The sequence below is a fragment of the Syzygium oleosum genome, unplaced genomic scaffold (genome assembly GCF_021117445.2).
Source record: "Syzygium oleosum isolate NSW1041296 unplaced genomic scaffold, Sole_v2.1 Sole_v2.02, whole genome shotgun sequence".
In the NCBI taxonomy this organism is placed as follows: domain Eukaryota; kingdom Viridiplantae; phylum Streptophyta; class Magnoliopsida; order Myrtales; family Myrtaceae; genus Syzygium; species Syzygium oleosum.
This window is the reverse complement of record NW_026607486.1, coordinates 415,360-437,502: the sequence shown is the minus strand read 5'-3', so window position 1 is coordinate 437,502 and position 22,143 is coordinate 415,360. Positions and strand designations below refer to the sequence as shown.

The 22,143-nt window shown below is 41.2% G+C and overlaps 2 protein-coding genes and 1 pseudogene across 4 annotated transcripts; 1 reads left to right on the top strand and 2 right to left on the bottom strand.

The window, feature by feature from the left end:
• Positions 1-3,549: 3,549 nt before the first annotated feature.
• LOC115665617 (mannan endo-1,4-beta-mannosidase 5-like) lies at positions 3,550-5,883 on the bottom strand (annotated as a pseudogene).
• Positions 5,884-14,963: 9,080 nt separating this feature from the next.
• On the top strand, positions 14,964-17,683 carry LOC115692044 (endoglucanase 3). 3 transcript variants are annotated; one of them, XM_030618796.2, is made up of 6 exons: positions 14,964-15,221; positions 15,706-16,209; positions 16,325-16,474; positions 16,642-16,753; positions 16,864-17,027; positions 17,103-17,683. In XM_030618796.2, the coding sequence occupies exons 1-6, from the start codon at positions 15,012-15,014 to the stop codon at positions 17,433-17,435; spliced, it is 1,473 nt and encodes a 490-aa protein (XP_030474656.1). In that variant the 5' UTR covers positions 14,964-15,011; the 3' UTR covers positions 17,436-17,683. The 3 variants fall into 3 exon arrangements, with proteins under 3 accessions (XP_030474656.1, XP_056162028.1, XP_030474655.1); XM_056306053.1 differs by having other exon boundaries at positions 16,325-16,500; positions 16,668-16,753; XM_030618795.2 differs by having other exon boundaries at positions 16,864-17,683.
• Positions 17,684-18,198: 515 nt separating this feature from the next.
• On the bottom strand, positions 18,199-20,405 carry LOC115692045 (uncharacterized). The gene is made up of 4 exons (XM_030618797.2): positions 20,249-20,405; positions 19,347-19,558; positions 18,809-18,962; positions 18,199-18,705 (listed from the first exon to the last, which is right to left on the bottom strand). The coding sequence occupies exons 1-4, from the start codon at positions 20,280-20,282 to the stop codon at positions 18,542-18,544; spliced, it is 564 nt and encodes a 187-aa protein (XP_030474657.1). The 5' UTR covers positions 20,283-20,405; the 3' UTR covers positions 18,199-18,541.
• Positions 20,406-22,143: the final 1,738 nt, after the last annotated feature.

The following is a 22,143-nucleotide window of genomic DNA, read 5'->3' as shown; positions in this document are numbered from 1 at the left end:
TTGGTCTCATTGCAAATAAATATGATCAATATCGCGCAAAACTAGGTGACCCCTCACTTAGGCTGCGCACGGCAACCATTCTGTGCCCAGAATCTGATTCCGGGCAGAAATGATTCTTTTTAATTCTGTGCCCGGAAACAATTTCTAAGCATTTGAAAGCGTTTGGTAACTGTCCAAAATTTTTGTTCTTAGAATAGAAAAAAAACAGAAATGCGTTTGGTAACTACACAAAATTTCTTTTTATTAATAATATTTTGAATTTTTTAATATTTATTTTTTTTTTTTTCTTTCCTCTTCCTTTCTTAGCCATGGCCGGCTGCCGGCGCCGGCGACCGGCCACAGGCCAGAGCCGGCGAGGGCGTCGTGGCCCTTGCCGCCGCCCTCACCGCCGCCAACCCAGGCGACGGCGAGGTCGGCCTCGTCTTGGTTGGGTGAGGCCGCGAGCCGCCCTCGCCCAGGCGGCGAGGGGGACCCTCGCCGGCCCGAGCCTGTGGCCGATGACCGGCGGGTGGCGGGGCCAAAGAATAACAACAACAAAAAAAAGAAAAAAACCAAGAAGAATCAGTTCTAAAAAAATTGTTCCAGAATCAAGAAGCTACTTTTTTTTTTTTTCCTGATTCTGTTCCAAAACTGATTCTGGGCACAAAAAATTTAACAAACGGATTTCTGTTCCCAAACTGATTCTGGGAACAAAAGAACAGAATCAATCACTATTTGGTAAGTTGCCAAACAGGCCTTAGTGAACCAATATTGTAAACTAGTCTTAGTAAGTTTAGCAGTGCTCAAATGGATATAAACTCAATGTTATAATGACAAGGCTGATGCACAAATTTGCGTCTTTCATTATAACATCGAGAAGCTCTACCAAATTTACTTCTTTGCTACACTTTACTCAGACATTCTAGGCATTCCAGGACATCATCAGTTTCAATGGGTCCCTTCTCAAACAACAATGTTTCACTTTCCCAATGTCCTCAAATTGGGGAAGGCTTTCATCTATGGCCCTAGCCATAAATTTCTCTTCGGTAACTGCTTCTGAGCTCTGCAGCAAGTGCATTCAACGGATCACGTTCCATGCCACTAACGTTATTCCTGCTATACAATAATGCTCACGAGTCCTGACTCGGAGAAGATAAGGAAATAGTGCTAAATTTTTGGAAAAATACTATATTTGACATCACTCTCTTTAGCGTCATGTTTCAACTGAAGCATTATAGATTTTTCATCTCGATATGAAAAGAAAAATAGCCGCTGGGTGAGCGGTGGATCAGAGGCATAAAGGGTTTTAAAGAAAGCAATTGATGCAGGATGCATGTGGTTTGTCGAGTGACGTCCATGTCGAGGCTAATTCCACGAATTGTCTACGGGGTTTTGGGTTGTATAATCAGCTCAAACGTGATAAATCTATCTCTTTTTATGAGTAATTCCATACTAGATGTGATAAATTTGCTATGCTTTCAAAATTCTATTGACCACAGAAACGCGGTTATCACGTTTGAAGTGGCTCTATATATCACTAGGGGCCCAAGAAGAAACCAAACTCTATACTCGTAAGTCATAGCTATTCCGATGTTGCAGGCGAAATGAAAACGGAACCTACTTCGCATTTAAAAGGAAAGGCTACTTCGCATTTGAATTAAAAATATTATTAAAAAGTTAGTACAATTTTTGCGGTTTGGTTCGACTCGTGAACTGTTTTTCGATTCAGTTTGGTTGGCGTTTTGAACCATTTTTTATTTATCAAAACCTACAATTTTTCTCAATAGTTTAATGTTCTCTACAAATATGTATCTGTGTGTATATATATAATATTATATTATTTTATATCATATACTGTGAAAAAGTCCTATTTGTCTCACTTTTTCACTTCCAAAACTATCCATGCATTGCAGCCCTAATAGGTAACCAGCCACCCACAACAAGTAATTGTTGGGGAAAAAGGCATTTGCTTCGCATCAGATTTTCAAAATCATCCTCGCACTACACCTATAACCACCCATATCATGTAAACACTCATACTCCGTATGCATAACCATCTAATTGGACATGCACGTAACACATGTTATTCAAGGACTCATAGATAGTAAACTTATGAAGATGGCATTTATCCCCCGTAGACTCATTCTATGTAATATCGCAAAAAAATAAGACTCGTAATGAATTAGTGATTGTGCCAAGAGAAATAATATAGGAAAGTGGAAGGGACTTAGGACCATCAAATCTTAGTAAGTTCCTTCACTTACTTTTGATATGTGTAATCATTAATTTAGCTTCCTCATTATATCAAAAATATAATTAACTTCAAATGGCACCTTCTGTATACAAGGGACTCATGTCAAATAAAAAATTGAGGGATTTACTAAAATTGCTCAGATCCTGAACCATCAAGCCTTCGGTCTAATTATATTAGAGGTAATATTATTTTTACGAGTTGTTTTCCTAATTATAATATTTTCGATGGCACTCTAATTATGAGAATAGGTGACTCCAAATTATCACTATAAGCCTTGACACTTTAGGTTTAGAGTCGGTCAATATACATGATCATCAGTGCAGACTAAATTCTTTGTTATTTATAGAATTCAATTCAAGATATACCACCCGCATTTACTATTGTCGCAAAATTATACAACCATGTAACGAATAGCAAGTTCATATGATTATGTATAAGGCCTTTTAGTTTATTGTTCGAGCCGATGGGGCTCCGGAGGTGACGGCGTAGGCGAAGGGGGCTCAAGACCCAGCCACTGCGATCGGTGGGGCTCTTGGGAGAGAAAAGACCTTGGAGGCCTCTTCCGCTTCCGCTTCAAAATCCACAGAGAAAGGTTCTTGGAAGCCTTTCCACCGGAATCCCAAAACTATGTCACTGGTATATCCAGCCTCACAGCCTCTTCCGTTTCAAAATCTTTTTCCGGAGTAGGGGCAGGAGCCGGAAAGGCAACGACGGCGACGAGGATGAGGACGAAGGTGAAGAACGAGGATGGAAGGTTGCTGTAGAAGAGAGTCCAAACTTGAAAGGGAAAGCCATTCAAACGAAATCAATTTTGTTACAAAGAGGAGAGAGAAGGAGAGAGAGAGAGAGGGGAGCAATAAATGCAAGCTTGCTTGGCTCAGTCCTTTTCGCAAGTACGCCAGAGGAGAGGGAAAATATCGCTTACGATTTTAATTTTTTATTTCAGGTTAGAGAACATGTGTCACATTTTGAATGGAGCCGCATAGGTTCAGTCACACCATGTAGGTTGGTGACATGATAGTTACGAATCACTGAATATTTTCTTGTTCAAAAGAGTTCGCTGCCTCATGGTCCGGGTAAGAGATAAGTTACTATTTTTATGGCATACATCCCTAATAGTTGGATTAGATCGAATCCCACATAAAGCTCAGCGACATTGTTAAGCCACCAATTACTAACATATTTTGGCAACAAAAGGAAGAGGAAAGCTTTATTGTTTACCATGGTTTACAGCAAAAAACCCAAATAAATTGCTAACCATTTTGGCCACTATTAATGTCCAATCCTTTCTTATATATCTCTTTATCTGCAACTAATCAACCATGATGAGCACTCAAAGTATGTTCGAGAGAAGCCATCTTGTTCGACTGCCGAGAAACAATCGCATTAGTGGATCGGTCCTTCGATAAAACAATCCAGTATCCATCGTGGTATGACTCCATCCCTTCGGCCAATATTTGCCACACCAAACCCCCGCCGAACGCTCCTCCGTTCCTCGCGAGATTGTAGATGTCCGCATACGCAGAATTTGTGTACGAGTCTCGCACACTTGGGCTGTGGTCGGCATCCTTCTTCGACTTCCCGAACTCAGTGAAAACCAACGGCTTCCTTATTATTGTCTTCGCATCTGCTAAGTGGTTCTCCATCCACCTCTGCACGACAACCATTTGAGCCTTCTCGTCCTTGCCCAACAACCCGTAGATTTCGATTCGAATGCGCACCCGTCATGTTAGCTTGATAGCGAAAACAAATTTAATTCCTATTAGAAGCATCATCAGTGTGAAATAGTTCATTTACTATTGTATAATAAAAAGACTGCTAAACATATGTATTCTGTCCAAAACTAACTATGCATAGGTGTCATCTTTTACTTCATGCTCATGGTTTCTTAATATATCTTGTACACTAGTAGTGAAATGAGTAAACATTGGAGGCAATCATTGTTAGAGAACGTTAATTACCAAATATCAGGATACGCATGGATTGTTGCAAAACCAATCTCTCTAATGAGAGTATTCTTTGATATAATCCGTCCCGACTTGGTAACCCGGGTTATATTGCTTTCAAGATGGCATGGAGTCGCCGTAGAAACCTTCCAAGCCTATCCCCAGCAAGTGTTTGTTGTCAATCGACTTCACGTATGATGCCATCTCCCGAGCCCATTCCTGAATTTTTTTTTTCAATAATCATGTGTGCTAGTTAGGAATGTACGAACAAGAATATGACGCTCAAAAGTATGGTGAAACTGAATGTTCTTAGGTACCCACATTAACGTATTGCCAGAATAATCAACTTGGCAACAAGGTTCATTCATTAACTCCCATGCCATGATAGTCGGGTCATCTCTATAAGCAACATGCGTGATCGAGTTGATCCTCGTGAGAACTCTCTGAAAAGGTAAAACAAAAGTGATGAGAAGATGATCATACTATAGAGTAAGTTTAGAAAAGAATCCTTTTGAATGATGTATAATTATACCTTGACATGGTTCTTGTAATAACCCTTCACGACGGCATTAGTGTAAAAATCATCGTCGTTGTTGATCGGTTTGCCGGCATTTCTTGCCCACTGAGTGTACTGAGGTCTCCCTCCAAAGTCATGATAGTTATTTCTCAAACTTAAAATCAGTCAAATATCATGTCTACTTGCCTCCAAGATCACGAAATGAAGTGCCTGAAAGTCATTAGTTGAGCAGTGTCCTCTTTAGTTAAAAGTTACTATCTCTTCGACCAAAAAGAGGAAAATTCAAAGCATGTATTTGTTTCATATATTCAAAATTATATCTATGTATTTGTATCATAGTAAAGAAAAGAAATCGGAACGATAGTGTGAGCGAAAGATAACCTTGAAGACACGTTCATCATAGACTCCAGCAGATACTTGGAGGGCCCGGTCTCCGCCGTCACTGAACGCCCACGTTCTGCAGACAGTAAGACCTGCTGCGGAAGCCTCGCGGAACATGCTGGACACTTTGATCCGATCGCTCGGCTCGGTGGCCACATGCATCAATTAGTAGGAGTTGAAACCATTAAAGAGAAAGGGCGGGGGCGAGCCGTTCAGGACAAATCTGGTGCCCCTAACTTGAACGAACCCCGAAGGTGAAGAACCCTAGCATCACAAACTGAGGCCACAATCACAAACAGGCCCAAAATGCATCTAAAATTCCCAAGACATGCAGTTTTCGCTTATACACTACGCTTTAGGAAGAGGAAGGTCGGATGAGTTAGGTTGGGCTTCATGGGTATTTATAGGAAATTCCTGGGGCGACTTAGGATCAGAGAGAGAGAGAGAGAGAGAGAGAGAGAGAGAGAGAGAGAGAGAGAGAGAGAGAGAGAGAGAGAGAGAGAGAGGATTTCGTTGATGAATGTATACCGGAAAGGAATTGAGACAGTGTGCAGAAATCGTTATTTGCTTGTAGAAATCCGGAAGAATGAGCGAGGAGACAGACGATGCATGGATTGGTCGGAAAAGGGACAAAAGAGCATGATAAGATGGTGAACCTGCATTGGCTTATCTTTAAGGCTTTGGTCGATCCATGAGCACGGGAAAAGAATCAATGGACGTAACTGAAATTCCTGAGGATCTGCAGTGAAAGTTTGGCTTCCTGATGAAACATGGCAAGTCATTGAATGGCCCGAGCAAAATGCCATGTGCTTTTGATACGATGACATATCCATCCGTTCCATATTTATGCATAAGTTTACAAAAATTGATTCGCGAACTGCAGTAACAAATTGGCAGTGGGTATTCAAACATTTCATTCATATTCGACATCAGATGAGAGTGTCTGGCATTGATTGGTAACATAAATTTACAAATTGGTCTTACACTTAGATTTATTCGTGTTAAATATAACTTATGCCGTTGAGTAAATTATCCAATTATTGTGGTGTTTACACAAACTCAATTAACAAGATGTCCACGTATGTAACTTACAAAATAGGGGAAAATTGTCCAAAAAGTCCTAAACCTATTGCACTTTTGTCAATTCAGTCCTAAACTTTTTAAGTTTGTCAATTCAGTCTTAAACATTGTCACTTCTCGCCAATTGAGTCCATCCGGTCATTGCTGACATGGTAATTTTTAAATATTTTTTTTGAATTTTTGAATTTTTTTTTTCTTTTTACTTCTTCCCTCTAGCCGGTCCGGCGACCAGCAAGAGGCGAGGGTCGGCGAGGTTGACCTCGCCCCCGCCGGCCCTTGGCTGGGCGAGGTCACCTCGCCCAGCAAAGGCGAGGCCAACCTCGCCGTCGCGACCAGGCAACGACGAGGTCGGCCTCGCTAGATCTGGGCGAGGTTGAGCCTCGCCTAACCAAGGCAAGGCCGGCCTCGCCGTCACGACCCATCTCCCTCGCCTAGGTCGCGACGGCGAGGTCGAGCCTCGCCTAGCCAGGGCGAGGCCAACCTCGCCGTCACAACCCAGAAGATGGCGAGGTCGACCTCGCCTAGCCAAGGGCCGACGAGGTCGACATCGCCGGCCCTCGCCTCTGGCCCGTCGTCGGACCGGCCAGAGGGAAGAAGTCAAAAAAAAGAAAAGAAAAAAAGATTAAAGAATTCGAAAAAAAAAATTAAAAGATTGCAACGTCAGCGCCAACCGGCCAAAATTGACCGGATGGACTCAATTGGCTAGAAGTGAAAATGTTTAAAACTGAATTTGCAAATTTAAAAAGTTTAGGACTAAATTGGCAAAAATGCAATAGGTTTAAGACTTTTTGAACAATTTTCCCTGCAAAATAGAGATATGGTTGGAGGAAATTTCCTCCGATAGCAATCCTAGAATATGGTTGTCTATAATCTTTCATTCCCTTTAATGGCCCATTTATCAATTACTTATGACCCTAACACAGCCAGCTATAGCCCATCAACGACTCGTCGACTTCCAACTACCCTACTGATCGACTGCGCCGAAGAACTACCATGGCGAAACCTCATCGACGACCCACATTGTGAGCTACCATTGCCTTAGGTAATCCACCATCGACTATCCAACACTGGCAACCGCATTGACATAGAATCACAATAAGAGACTGTTTGGCAACTTGCCAAATAGTAAAAATTTATGTTCTTTTGTTCCCAAAATCAATTTGGTAACAGAAATCCGTTTGTTAAATTTTTTGTGCCCGAGCACAATTTTACAAAAAATTGTTCCTAAAATCAGTTTTGGAACAGAATCAAGAAGCAAAAAAAAAGTAGTTTCTTGATTATGGAACAATTTTTCCATTTCTGATTCTTCTTGATTTTCTTCTTTTTTTTTGGTTTGTTGTTGTTCTTCAGCCTGCCGCCCACCACCCGCCGGTCGCCGGCTACCGGCCACAGGCCAAGGCAGGCGAGGGCATCACGGCCCTCACCGGTGGCCGGCGAGGGCAGCTTGTAGCCGCGATGGCGAGGCCTCGCCTAGCCAAGGGGAGGTTGACCTCGCCGTCGCCACCCAAGTCCGTCGCCTGGGTGGCTGGGCGAGGCCTGCCTCACCTTGGCTGGGCAAGGCTCAACCTCGCCGTTGCCACCCAAGTCCGTCGCCCGGGTGGCGACGGCGAGGACCGCGATGCCCTCGTCCGGGCTCAGTGGCTAGGTCGCCGCTGGCGCCGGCGACCGGCCATGGTCAAGGAAGGGAAGGAAAAGAAAGAAAAAAAAGAAAAAAAGAAAGAAATATTAAAAAATTCAAAAAATTATTAAAAAATTATTAATAAAAAGAAATTTTGCGTAGTTTCTAAATGCATTTATGTTCTTTTTCTATTCTAAGAATAGAAATTTTAGACAGTTACCAAACGCCTTCAAATGATTAGAAATTGTTTATAGGCACGGAATCAAAAAGAATTATTTCTGAGCAGAATCTATTTCTGGGCATAGAATGGTTGTTATGCGTAACCTTAGTGACCCTACCGCCAACTATGCAGTAATGGTCACATTATAAGATTTTGTGAAATCACTTTCAACTGTTCTAAAAGTTTAACCTATTAGATTAAAACGTGATTTGATATCTAGATATTCTAACATGCGTAATCTTCGACAGCGCCCTTATCGGGCGATGGTTGTGGTAAAGAGAATAAAGGGGGTGGCAGGACATTTCGGCCGTCCTTTCTTTTGTTCCTGCAGCGTTTAACCAAATAAAAGCATTTCATTTACCGAATCAAACAAAACCACCAACGCACTGACGTAATTCTCCTCTGTTGTAGATTTACAGTCGAATGGTGAATTGCTGCCCATCAGAAAAATTTCATTTTTGCGACCAAAGACACCATCATCACCAACATTCCATTAGTGTTTTTCAAGGCTTTCTTCCGACCATTTTACATAGTTTGACGATGCCGAGATGTGATTTTCCAAATGGTGGGACTTGGAGTGGGGAGACACGCGTAGGTTAACCAACCATATGCATCATGCGTTAGGTGTCCTTTTTCTGAGGTAATCTCTTCTTAGCTTGTCGCTCTGGGATGAACAATCTCTCCAATTTTTCGGTTGAATGATGACGCCAAAAGAGATAAATGAATGTTATTGAACAAACCACCTTCCACTCTTTTATCTATATCGAGTCCCTAGGGAAAGATTATAACTTGTGGCCAGCAAGGGCCGCGACGCCCTCACCTGTGGCCGGCAAGGCCTTGACAGCCAGAATTGTAAAAAAAAATAAAGAAAAGAAAAAAATTAATAAAAAAATTCGAAAAATATTAAAAATTATTTACGTCAACGTCGGCCGTGTCACATAGGACGTTTAGCGTCCACGTTAGCGATTTCCGTCCAGATGGACTTAATTGGCAAAACGTGAAAATGTTTATGACTCAATTGGTAACAATTCATTGCCCACGGAAACAACTATTGGAATGAGGAGCTTTCCATCTCTCTACATTTCCCTAGTTCCCATCGCCATTGGCGATATCTCGCAGCTCTAGAACGACGCCATCTTCAAACTCAAAATCACGCAAAGAGGAGCAACAACCAAGAGAGACGGGTATATCCAGTTAAAGCAAGAAACAGATTTTCAGGATTTCAGTAAGTCCGCGAATCAAAAAGACACAAAGCTTTGCTTTGCATTAAGTATTTTACAAGGTGTCCACCGAATACCATGTATATGCAAAGTTTTTGGGCAAAAACTGCCTTAAACGCAGCCCCATGATATGCCATTAATTTTTGGGTTAATACCACGAAAAATCCCAAACTGGTACATTTGTGACAAATTTACCCTCCGTTAGTTTCGGTTAAATTTTACCATCAAATTGCCAAATTAAATGACACGTGACAATTGACGGGTATAATAGTTTGGGGCTTTACCCTTCGTTTGTCATAGGTATACCAGTTTGTGATTTTTCGTGGTATTAATCTAATTTAAGGGAAACTAACGGAGGGTAAATTTGTCACGAATATATCAGTTTGGGGTTTTTAGTTGGTAAAAAATTAGTTTGTGTAAATTTGTCACATGTGAACTAGTTTGAGATTTTTGGTAGTAAAAAAAAATAGTTTAGGATAAATTTATCACATGTGTATCAGTTTGAAGTTGTTCATGGTATTAACCTTTAATTTTTCTTGGCCAAATATATGCCCTTAATTGATACAAGAACTTGAGCCATGAACATAAACTGCATGCCATCCAACATCTGAAAGCATTTATAAGTTGCCATACTTTTCTTTTCAGCGATCGGATGGTGTCTGAACTAGCTTTCGCGCACCTCAACTAAACCACCTCCCATTGAGATCTAGAAGCGCACTCTCCCTCATTCGCCGGCTCCCATTCTTTATACTCATGGAGTGAAAATCAATCAAGCTATATGCCATGGTCCCAAAGTCTCGGAATTCACTTCTATTACATGCATGCTGCACGAGATACTATAAACCATGCATTAAAAGACGCGAACAATAATGAGACTATGATATGCTGCAATTGGGGAAAAGTGCCAAAAAAGTCCTAAACCTTTTGCATTAGTGCCAATTTAGTCCTAAACCTTTTTTTGGTGCCAATTCAGTCCTAAACCTTTTGCATTTGTGCCAATTTAGTCTTAAACCTTTTTTTGGTGCCAATTAAGTCCTAAACCTTTTAAATTGGTGCCAATTTAGTCCTAAACCTTTTATTTTTGTGCCAATTTAGTCCTTCGGTCAATTTTGACCGAATTTGCCGACGTGGACGCTTGTCGGCCATCGGCCAGCGTCGACGTGGACAACTTTAATAATATTTTAATATTTTTTGAATTTTTATTTTTTTCCTTTTTTTCTTTTTTTTTCCACTTTTTTTTTGGTCCCCCTCTCCTTCCTTCTAGCCGCCGCGTCCGGCGATCCGCTGCAGGCCGGCGAGCTCTACCTCGCCGGCCACCGGCGAGGGTGGCGGCCTCGCCCGGGCGAGGGCTAGCCTCGCCCGACCATGGCGAGGCTCGAGCCCTCGCCGCGGCCTCCGCGAGGGCTCGAGCCTCGCCATGGTCGGGCGAGGCCCGACCTCGCCGAATCGGCGAGGTCGAGCCTCGCCCGCGACCTCGCCGGATCCGGCGAGGTCGGGCCTCGCCCGACCATGGCGAGGCTCGAACCCTCGCCGGAGGCCGCGGCGAGGCCCGACCTCGCCGGATCCGGCGAGGTCGAGCTCGCCATGGTCGGGCGAGCGCGACCTCGCCCGATCTCGGCGAGGTCGAGCCTCGCCCGACCAAGGCGAGGCATACCCTCGCCGGGCGAGGCCGCCGCCCTCGCCAGTGGCCGGCGAGGTCGAGCTCGCCGGCCTCTGGCCGGTTGCTGAACCGGTGACCAGCCAGAGGAAGGAAGGGGGGACCCAAAAAAAAAGTGGAAAAAGGAAAAAAAATAAAAATTCAAAAAAATATTAAAATATTATTAAAGTTGTCCACGTCGGCGCCGGTGACCGGCCGCCGGCCGGCAGGCGTCCACGTCGGCAAATTCCGATCAAAATTGACCGGAAGGACTAAATTGACACAAAAACAAAAGGTTTAGGACTGAATTGGCACCAATTAAAAAGGTTTAGGACTTAATTGGCACCAAAAAAAGGTTTAGGACTAAATTGGCACAAATGCAAAAGGTTTAAGACTGAATTGACACCAAAAAAAGGTTTAGGACTAAATTGGCACTAATGCAAAAGGTTTAGGACTTTTTTGGCACTTTTCCCGCTGCAATTGTACGCCTCAAAATTTCGCCGTAGACTTCAAAGGGATGGCTTCAAATAGCGGCAAATAGATATCTCACGAAACTTCCTTTATCCAAGTAAACGATTTCCATGATAGAGGTCGCCAATCTTGATAATAAACCTAGCTGCAAGTCATTGAATGAGAGCCTAAACCCTAATATACTTAACCTTCATGCCACTCGACACATGTTCACGAGTTTGACCGCACAATTTATATCAAGTCTCCAGCTTTGCAAGACACCCATTAGCCGCCATTAATCCATTGTTAATGTCTTTCTGATTGATTCCAGTGGTATTTCCCCGTGAATTTGTTCCATTTCATAATATAAACAATGTTCAGGCCCAGATCGTGTGATAGAATATATTACGTGAGTTCGTTCTAATCATTGACGAAAATCCCAGGAAATGAATAACTCTTTGTACCATCGCTGCAGATTTTTGGGGCATTGTTCCATGTGCTTATGCATCGAGCCTATCGCCGCACCAACTTGTCTGGTCGCTCGATCTATCTTTGAACATATTCATGTTAATTTTGTTATGTACTACAATCGGGTACCTCGGTCCGCAAAGCAAGTTCCTCGAGATGAAACCACCATGAGATAAGATAACTTATAATCAAGTTCTCCCTTCTTTAATAAAGGTTTGCTTGTAGAGCTTGTAAAAGTTTTCCTGTTACGTTATGCACACGCTCTTAATTTGAACATACTCAAGATGAATAAAGGTATCGTAGTACATTATCATGGCGGCGAACATTCCTTAACTCTGCTTTCAATAAGATGTACAGGTGTGGACATAACTTGTGTATGTATATGAATAAAATCTGACTTACATCAGATGTCCGGATGCATGTACAATGATTATGTAATGTATATGTCACTGATTCTTGAGCAATTGTTTGAATAGTTGTCCGGCCATTCCACGTGGCACAGCCAACGCTGACGTGGAAATTTGTTAATAATATTTTAATATTTTCTTAGATTTGTTATTATTTTTATGGTCTTTTTTATTTTTTATTTTTTTTCCTTTGTTCTACCCCTTTTGTTGGTGACTGGCCATGGGCGGGCGGGCTGGCCTTACCTGGGTCAGGGTCGCTGTCGCTGCCACAAGTGAGGCCTGGTCGAGCGAGGACGAGCCCGGGCAAGGGTTAGCCTCGCCCAGGCCAGATCTGGCGAGGGGAGCCCTCGCCCATGCCCGACTAGGCCTCACTTGTGGCGGGCGATGGCGATCCTCGCTTAGGCAAGGCTAGCCCACCCGGCCATCGCCTATGGCCAATGGCAGATCACTGAAAAAGGAAGAAGAAAGAAAAAAAGCAAAAATAAAAATAAAAATCCAAAAAAAATATTAAAATATTATTAATAATTGTCCATGTCAGCGCTAGCCGTGACACGTAAAATGGCTGGCATCCACGTCAGCGAATTCCGGCCAAAATTGGCTGGATGGACTCAACTGGTAAATTCGTAAAAGATTTAGGACTCAATTTATAAAATTGAAAAATTTAAGATTGAAAGGGCAAAAGTGTAAAGTTTAAGACTTTTTGGACAATTTTCCCCGACCCTAATCGCGTTCCCACCACCGCAAGAACGAACTTTTCACACAAGAGCCGAAGTGATAAAGGTTGCGAAAGCGAAGCTTAGTCATAAAGCAAGTTTAGAAAGTGGGATTAGGTCAAATGCGATCCCAGGGAGCGTTTCGAGCGGAAGCAACAAACGCCCATAAAGCAATACCTTTGTTTAGTTCCCCACTTAATAACTTTCTTCAATTTTTTTTTAATCTTTTCCCTCTTATTATTATTGATTTTTCTTTTTGTAAATTTGTATTGGGCTTTCTTTCTACTATTATGTTCTTTTTTTTTTCATTTGAATTAATCGGGAGGCTTTCTTTCTAACTTTTGGGCGCCGATTCCTTAGCGTGATCCAAGGGCGCCAATCGCGCCTTCATCTGCAAATTATCATATTTGACCTAACTGGAGATTAATCAAAACACAAACACACAAAAAAAAGGGGAACATCATAATTTTATAATAACTTTGACCAAAGTGGAGTTGAAAAATCAGCCACGAACTTCCTTACCAAAAAAAAATCAGCCACGAACTTTCAAAAAGTAAGACGCTAATCTGCCGGTTTTTCTGTTTTAAGTCTCTCGTACCTAAAAAGAGGAATACAATTTCTCTATTTGATAGGAAAAATTAGGCAAAATTCGGTGCTCGAACTCTTTTCCCGCACTGGTCGGGTTAAACCTAAGCACGACCACGAAGATGAACTCATGCCCGAGGCCTTGTCGTTGTTCTGTCAGGAGTGCAGACAGCCAAAAGCCGCTTAGGAGTACGATGTGTGGATTTAATATTCCATGTCGCACTTAGTAAAATTAACATCGTATTTGATGCCCTTTTCCGGTTGAAGCTCATGTTTGTTTGCTGATTCTATGAAGTTAACGACATAATTCCAAGGTTAGATAGATGTCTATCATCCTAAAGTGGAGTTCTGTATAATCATGCAAAGGCGAAGAAAATAACTTATGTGACCCGGTCATTGCATTATTTTTCCTGCCTATGTTAAATGAACAAAGCCGAAAATACGAACAAAATCATCTAAACTCATTGATTTCCTTTCAGATAAGTATAGTTTTCCATGTAGTGAATGTGATATATTGAGTTAGATTGTTCGATCCGGGTTAGATTTATATCCATTTACTTCTCACTGTTCAATTGCGATGTCTTAGAACACGGAGGAGAGAAGATACATAAGTTAGGACTCTTTATTTATTATACTTTATATGAGAAGTTTCGTAACCTTAAATTGTGACTACATATCTCGAGGGATATTGCTCAGCAAAGTTATACAAATCTGTCGATTGAAAACACAGGATCTTTCGTTCGAGACAAGTATTTTTAACAACTGATGGTATCTTTGGGGTTTCCTTTCTCGCAAGTGACTTTCTAAGGTGTTTAATCCTTGATTACTTAACTCGTAAGACGTCGGCCGATGTATTATGCTTAAAAAAAAAACCAAATACCAGGTTCTCAAGTTCGAGTTCTCCTAAAAGTCTCTCGGCTAGTCTTGGTGTAGATGAACTTCCTTTGAGCGGGCAATCATGAATGCGAAATTTTGTTCGACGATGCTCGGAAACTAGCGTGCCATGTCGCCCTTCTTTAGCAACGAAAACGACTCAAACATGGGGAACATAATAGTAGAAAAAAACATATAGAAGACATGGGACATGCACAATGTCTGAAAATGAAAGATGGTCAAAAAGACGAACGACAAAACGAAGGAAATGACTTTGTAAATGAGGATACAAACACGAGGGACAACTCCCCGTTTTCTAAGGCATCTCATTGCGGCTCAAAAACGTAGGATTAACGGATGTCGTTGCAAGATTGGTGGACTGACGTCCAAATCATTCCAAAATCCCCCCCAAAGAAAGTGCAAAGACAACAAACTAAAGTTTGAAATTAGGGAGCATCATGAGCAACTCCCCTTAATTTACTACGCGGTCAACACTCAATGAGACCCTCAACGAAAAAGCCTAATATTGCGCTTGGCGATTGGCCAGCCTCTCTCTCTCGCTCTATATAATGACTTGCCCTATCCAAATCAAAGACCATATGAGCTAGGACAAATCGGAGAGGCTAGCTAACATTTGCACTTTAGCAAGTAACATTCTTCACAGATGGAGACGAGGGTTACTTTGTGGCTATTATTGTTGTTGTGCTCTGTTATGTGCTTTGGCACTAGTGTTGTACAAGGCAACCCGAATTACAAAGATGCTCTTGCGAAGTCCATATTGTTCTTCCAAGGCCAGAGGTCGGGGAGGCTCCCCACCAACCAGCTGCTAAGTTGGAGGTCCACCTCTGGCCTTTCAGATGGTGCCCTTGCCCATGTAAGTATACAGTCTTTTGTGTTATGTATTGTTATGTATCATCAATCTTTTTCCATTGTGGGCAAAGAATGCTCAAATTTTGGTATCTTCTATTCCAATGGAGGTAGCTTCAAGGGCATCAAAGCAATTTCAACATGTTTTTAAATGTATGGCTCAAAAGGAAAACATACATTCAACTGGATCTTTCTGCCAGCCTCTTTGCATGCTTGAAAAGTTTTAGGCAATGCACATTTATCGATCATGTATGATGTTCTTTTCTTATTTTTGTGGGATCAAAGCATCCTCTGTGATAATGTTGGTGGTTGTGATTGTAATGATGTGAATTACATGCATGGACAGTGACAAAATGTGCGTCAATCACGTTATGTTGTCCAATTGCCATCACAACTTTATCCCCCAAAAGAACACACGAAAAGCATATTAGATCCTATAAACAAAATAAATTTTTTGCATGTGCAATAAGTTTTTCATTTTTTTTTGCCAGGTGGATTTGACAGGAGGATACTATGATGCTGGAGACAATGTGAAGTTCAACTTCCCCATGGCCTACACCACCACCATGCTCTCTTGGAGCACCCTCGAGTACGGCAAGCGCATGGGGGCTCAGCTCCCCAACGCAAGAGCCGCGATCCGCTGGGCCACGGACTACCTCCTCAAGTGCGCGACGGCGACCCCCGGAAAGCTCTACGTGGGAGTCGGCGACCCCAACGTGGACCACAAGTGCTGGGAGCGGCCGGAGGACATGGACACTGTCCGGTCCGTTTACTCAGTCTCCCCCAGCAACCCGGGCTCCGATGTTGCAGGCGAGACTGCAGCCGCCCTCGCCGCTGCCTCCTTGGTCTTCCGGGTGGCCGACCCCAAGTACTCGAAGTTGTTGCTCAAGACGGCGAAGCAGGTGATGCAGTTCGCTATACAATACCGCGGTGCATACAGTGATTCCCTCGGTTCCGCCGTTTGCCCATTTTACTGTTCGTACTCGGGATATGAGGTATAAATTTTCTTTTAATGATTGATTATGTTTGTTGGTTTCACCGTATGCATTCTGTCTTTGGCTAATTGGATTGTCAATCTGAAGAATTTGGTCAATTGTCATAAATTATCAGGATGAACTGCTGTGGGGAGCTGCATGGCTTTATAGAGCAACGAATGATGTGTACTATGCCAATTTCTTGAAATCTTTGGGGGATAATGATGCCACGGACATTTTCAGCTGGGACAACAAGCTCGCCGGCGCTCGAGTTCTTCTTTCGAGGGTATATCCCGCCCCAATAAATAAAAAGTATTGACAAACGTCCAGAAGATTTTCAACAAAACATCTTATATAACTATAATGACGTACAGGACAGTTTTCGACAATAAATTAGGACACACTTAACCCTTGATTAAGCTTCGTAACAACCTCGTAACTGTCTTTCTTCAGAATGCGTTGTTGAACAAAGACGGTAGCTATGACCAGTTCAGACAACAAGCGGAAGATTTCATGTGCAGGATTCTCCCCAATTCTCCTTCTTCCACCACACAGTACACTCCAGGTATGTACTTTTTCTTTTATCCCACATGGCAATCAGTAGTTGAAAGATCATATTACAAGTTGCAAGCGATTTAGAAACTTGATCATTGCGTGCTTACGGCCGAAGTGCAGGTGGGCTCATGTTCAAGCTGAGCGAAAGCAATCTCCAGTACGTCACGTCCATAACGTTCCTGCTTGCAACCTACTCTAAGTACATGGCCTCAGCAAAACACACCTTCAGTTGCGGCAACATGCTCATCACCCCTAGCACTTTAAAGTACCTTGCCAAGAAGCAGGTCTCTCAAACTCCAACTCTCTCGCACTTATCTCTCTCTTTCTCTCTCCCTCTCTCTCAACCCCAGAAATTGCAGGTTGACTACATTCTGGGGGTGAACCCTCTGAAGATGTCATACATGGTGGGATATGGAACCACATTCCCCAGGAGAATTCACCACAGAGGATCATCCCTGCCTTCCCTGGTGAGCCACCCGCAGGCGATAGGCTGTCAAGGTGGCTTCCAACCATTCTACTACACATCAAGCCCGAACCCCAACATCCTCACCGGAGCCATCGTCGGGGGTCCAGACCAGAACGATGCTTTCTCAGATGACCGGACCGACTACAGCCACTCCGAGCCTGCAACGTACATCAACGGGGCCATCGTTGGACCTCTGGCGTACTTTGCAGCATCATACTCAACTTGAATGAAAGAATTTGCATCTCAATGCTTACAAAGTTCATAAACTTTGAATAGGCCAGCGTTGACGATTATGAACTACCTAGCTAGGAGGGATCTATACTGCCAACCAAGTGTAAATGAAGATCCCTTGGTCTTAGCTTGATTCACTAATCTGAAGTTAATAATCAGTGTGTCTTGTTCTGTTTTCTTAATTTCATAATTACAGGATTCGTTTGACATATTCCATCAAAAAATATTAAAAAACACCGCAAACCATCCTCTGGCCAAACAAGAATAACATAAAAGAAAATTCAAGACTGCAGAGTTTATTTTGACTTGCTTGAATTTTTGTTCCCAATCTTGATCAGTACTATTATTTCGAGGATATTTACCGACTACTGAACCCGAGAAAGTCCAATATAGTGACTGTGATAGAAAAGATGATGCAGATCATAGTTCAGCCAATCTACAAGTGGTGTAAAAGAAGACTACATCTCCAAACAAACATCATTCATTCTTGATAGATCATTTCCCCAGAAAATAAAAAATTGAAAGTAAGAAGCAGGAGATTTGTTTTCAATTAGAACATTAATACTTTAACCACTGCAAACTATCTCTTTCCTGCTCTTGAAACATATTCTAGCAGCATCCTTTCACTCCGAACACATCAAAATGCCTTCTCAAGTCACGCACTTGACAATTTTTCACCCCAAAAAAAAGAAAAAGAAAGCCTGAGTTTATTCACAGGCTATCAAAAGAAAATATCAACAAAAAACAGCATAGAAGCAGAGGCAAGAACTGTACTACTTTACTACAAGCCGAAAGCAACCACAAGCAACCAAATGAATATCCAATGCCTAAACAAGGAAATTCAACCTTCACAAATAAAAACTAACTAAAATACTTATACAACCAAATGAACTACTTATGAACAAGTCTAGCTCTAGCTGCTAAAGCAAATGCCACCAAGACTTACCATCTATGCTAATTTACAAGGATGACTAACCACCCGCACTACCCCACTTTCAATCAAGAGAACGACCAAAACTACAACACAAATTAATTGACTACCAAGCTACACAAATTTGAGAAGAATGGTGATGCATGATGTGAAACTAGCTAGCTTGGCAATTAATAGGAGGGATAAGACACCGGGTTTCTTGTATCATAACGGCGTGACCTACTGTGGTTAATATTTTCCAGGGTTGCCCCAAAAACTCTTCGACTGTACTCATAACTACTCGAACGAGATCCAAAGCCATTAAGTTCTTCTGTCATACCAGTAGGAACGGAAGCTGAACCAAAAGAATGAATAGACCATTAATATAAATGGAAATGACAAGTTCATGCATGCTCAAATACAATACCCACAGAGATAAAGAAAAAAATGTACATTACCATGAGAATGGTTATCTGAAAATGCTGAAGCTCTGCCAGGAGTAGCGGAATTTTGAGGAATGTCAACACTGTCACTTTCTGGACGGTTGGGTCTTAGATTCTGGGAGGAATGTGCTGCAGAAGTATGTGAGGACGACTTGTCCTGCCCAGATATCTGCACATCAAATTTTCAATGCCATTATAAAAAAGCTAAAGCGCAGTACTATCGGGTATACAGTAAAAGTCAATCTATCAACTGGTTATGATCATTTGAAAAGATTGCTAGTGATCATAATGATCCCCAACCCCATCCATGGTCATCTGACCAACTAGAAGTGTTAATGACATTAGAAAACAAGACTAGCCCCACTTGAAAGCTTGAGCACAGGGAATATGGCAAACATACATACATCAGAAACAAGGTAAAGCCATAAGAGTAATATTAATCATCTGAAAGTGTTTTTTGGCAATGCAAAATCCTTGGAAAATCACCGAAAGATGATTCAGCATGCAGCAGCAGGAGAAAGGACAAACGACATATGAGACAATGGGAACATACCGCAAATTTAAGTGTTCGATTGTAGAGAGTAACGAGGCCCGAGAACAGCCTAACAGCATAGTTGGCTATTTCCTCTGTCTCATACTCTGCAAAAGCATAACCTTTGGGCTTCTCTGTTTCCTTATCACGAGGAACATACAGTTCTACTACCCTTCCTGCCTGTATCAGAATGTCGTACAAGACTCGTTCACTCACCCTCTCATCCAAGTTGCCTGTGCAAGATGGATATTATGTTAGCAGCATACAGCTATACCGCTAATAAGAAGAGTCAACACTGGCAACACTTAAAAAAAAAAAAAAAAAAAAAAAAAAAAAAAAAAAAAAAACCCCCCCCCTCAATATCCTTTGTATCAATACAGCTACACCAATTACAGTACACATCACATAATAGATAGATTAAACTGATTGCCCGGTCTTACCATGTCAATCCTAATGAATGAAAGTCCACAGGTTTTCTTTAATTTTTGTCAATTTCGAAGCATCAAGAATCAATTTTCATAATCAAGCAAACCAGCCCAAAGACGAAAGAAGAAGCTGGGTGATCATCAATTGCAAGATTCTCATCAGGGAAATCATCAGACAAAAACCCAATAGGAAATCCGATCCTCAAATCCCAGACCCAAAATCAAACACTTGCACTGCAGCAGCACCCAAAAGAGAAAAAAAAAATCCCCGATTTGCCCTAAGCCCATGAACACGACGTTTACAGATAAAACCCTAAACACTCGTAAAAGAACGACGCGACACCAAACGCTCGAGAGAACTCTCGCTTCAAGAATTTGCAACTTTCCCCCTCGACCAAAGGAAGAAGAAATCAATCGCTCGACGAAAGAAGGGAAAGAGAAAAGTGAAGAAGCGATGTGACTGCGGGGGGGAGAGAGAGAGAGAGAGAGCATACTGACCAACATAAACGGTGCGATCTCTGTTCGCGGACATGATTGTCTTCTGGATCGTCGCCACAAGAAAGATTCACCGGATACTCTGTTCCCGTCTGGATTTAGGGAAGAAGAAGAGATGCGGGAATTGGATAAAGCAGCTGCTCATATACATATAGATGGTCGGTGCCGCCATGTGATTGGGTGTCCCTCCAAGAATTTTCAAAGTTCAAAATTGGGTAATTATTACAAAATATCTTATTCTTCTTTTTCTTTTTCTTCTTCAACTTCCTCTTGAAAGACTATATTATGATTAATATCACGAAAAATCTTAAACTGTTATATTTATGACAAATTTACTCTAAATTAATTTTTTAACTATAAAAAATCTCAAATTAATATACCCATGACATATTTACCCTTCGTTAGTTTCCGTTAAATTTTATCTTCAAATTTCTTAGTTGGATTACACGTGCGATTAAAAGGTGTACCAATTTAGGGGTTTACCTCTCCATTTGTCACAGGTTTACCAATTAATAGTTTTTTGTAATATTAATCCAATTTAGCGGAGGATAAATTTGTTACAAGTGTACTAGTTTAGGGTTTTTGATGATCAAAAAATTAGTTTTTAGTAAATTTATTATATGTGTACCAGTTTGTGTTATAGTATTAACCCAATATATTATAGTGTTGTTGAACCACTTGTTAAAGGTCATTAATTGTTTTTCGAGAGCCTTAAAGGGTCCGTCTGTTTGAAAAAGAACTGTTTCGATAAATTATTTTCCGACTTTCTGGTGTTTTGATGACAGAATACCAATCGATCTACAAACTGAAAAACGTCAAGCTTAAACGGGAAAAACAACTTCCTCTTCTTACAAATGTTGTAAATAAGTGACGATAACAAAGATAATAACTCTAAGAAAGCGATAACAAATTCAATAACAACCAAGCCAATATAAATATAATCCTAACAAGAAAAGATGATCAAATCACAAACCAAATATAGATTTGCTAAATGCTATAAAATCGGAAAAGAATTAAACATTAGGTGAGCTACGAATTATGGAATCTCCTTCAAGCAATTAGTTCTTAGTGCTTTGCAGATTTGAGAAAATTATGCCTCACAAGATGCAACACCTCAAACCTGTTTGTATTAGCATCTATATAAACATGATTCGGTCGAACACTTCTTGATACCGACACACCTCGAGAACAGACTTAAACACGTCTTCTTAAAGACAAAGAACTTCCTACAAAGTCTACTGAAGAAAACCACTATTAAATCTTCTACACACGAGCAAACTGAAGAGACGTCTCACTAATGTTGAGCCATTAATGACCTATAATTACAATAGCAAGTAGAAAATCACTTTTCTTAAATCATAAAACAAATGAAAACTAAACATTTCCTTTATCATGAAATTTTCTGTGAAACCAATGCACTCGAAGAGTCCATTTGTTTTGCGAAAGATAATGATTTGAAAAAATATTTTTAAAAAAATGATTGCTTGTATCGCTTACAAAAATGAATGAATGAAAAATATTTTCATCGTACACGAAAATTTTTAGACATAAATTATTGTTAATAATGATTCACTATTAACTATTTATTTAAGCGATATAAGCAATTAATTTTAAGAAAATATATTTTTAAATTTTTTTTATTTTATGAAATAAACAAAGTCAAGGTGAGCGAGTTTTGTTAAATGTGTTATTGGTCAATTTCGTAAATGAGCAGATATGCCTAGTCTCAACTAATGACCTTTCAATACTTGTTAGCAAGACCTTGAAATTGACTCTAGAAAGACTCCTTTTGACTTAACATATGATTCGTTGTCGAAAAATTCTGTCCTTTTGAAAAATATTCATCGAGAACGGCACCGAATGTTCAGTTAAAATTATGTAAATATCTAGAATATTGA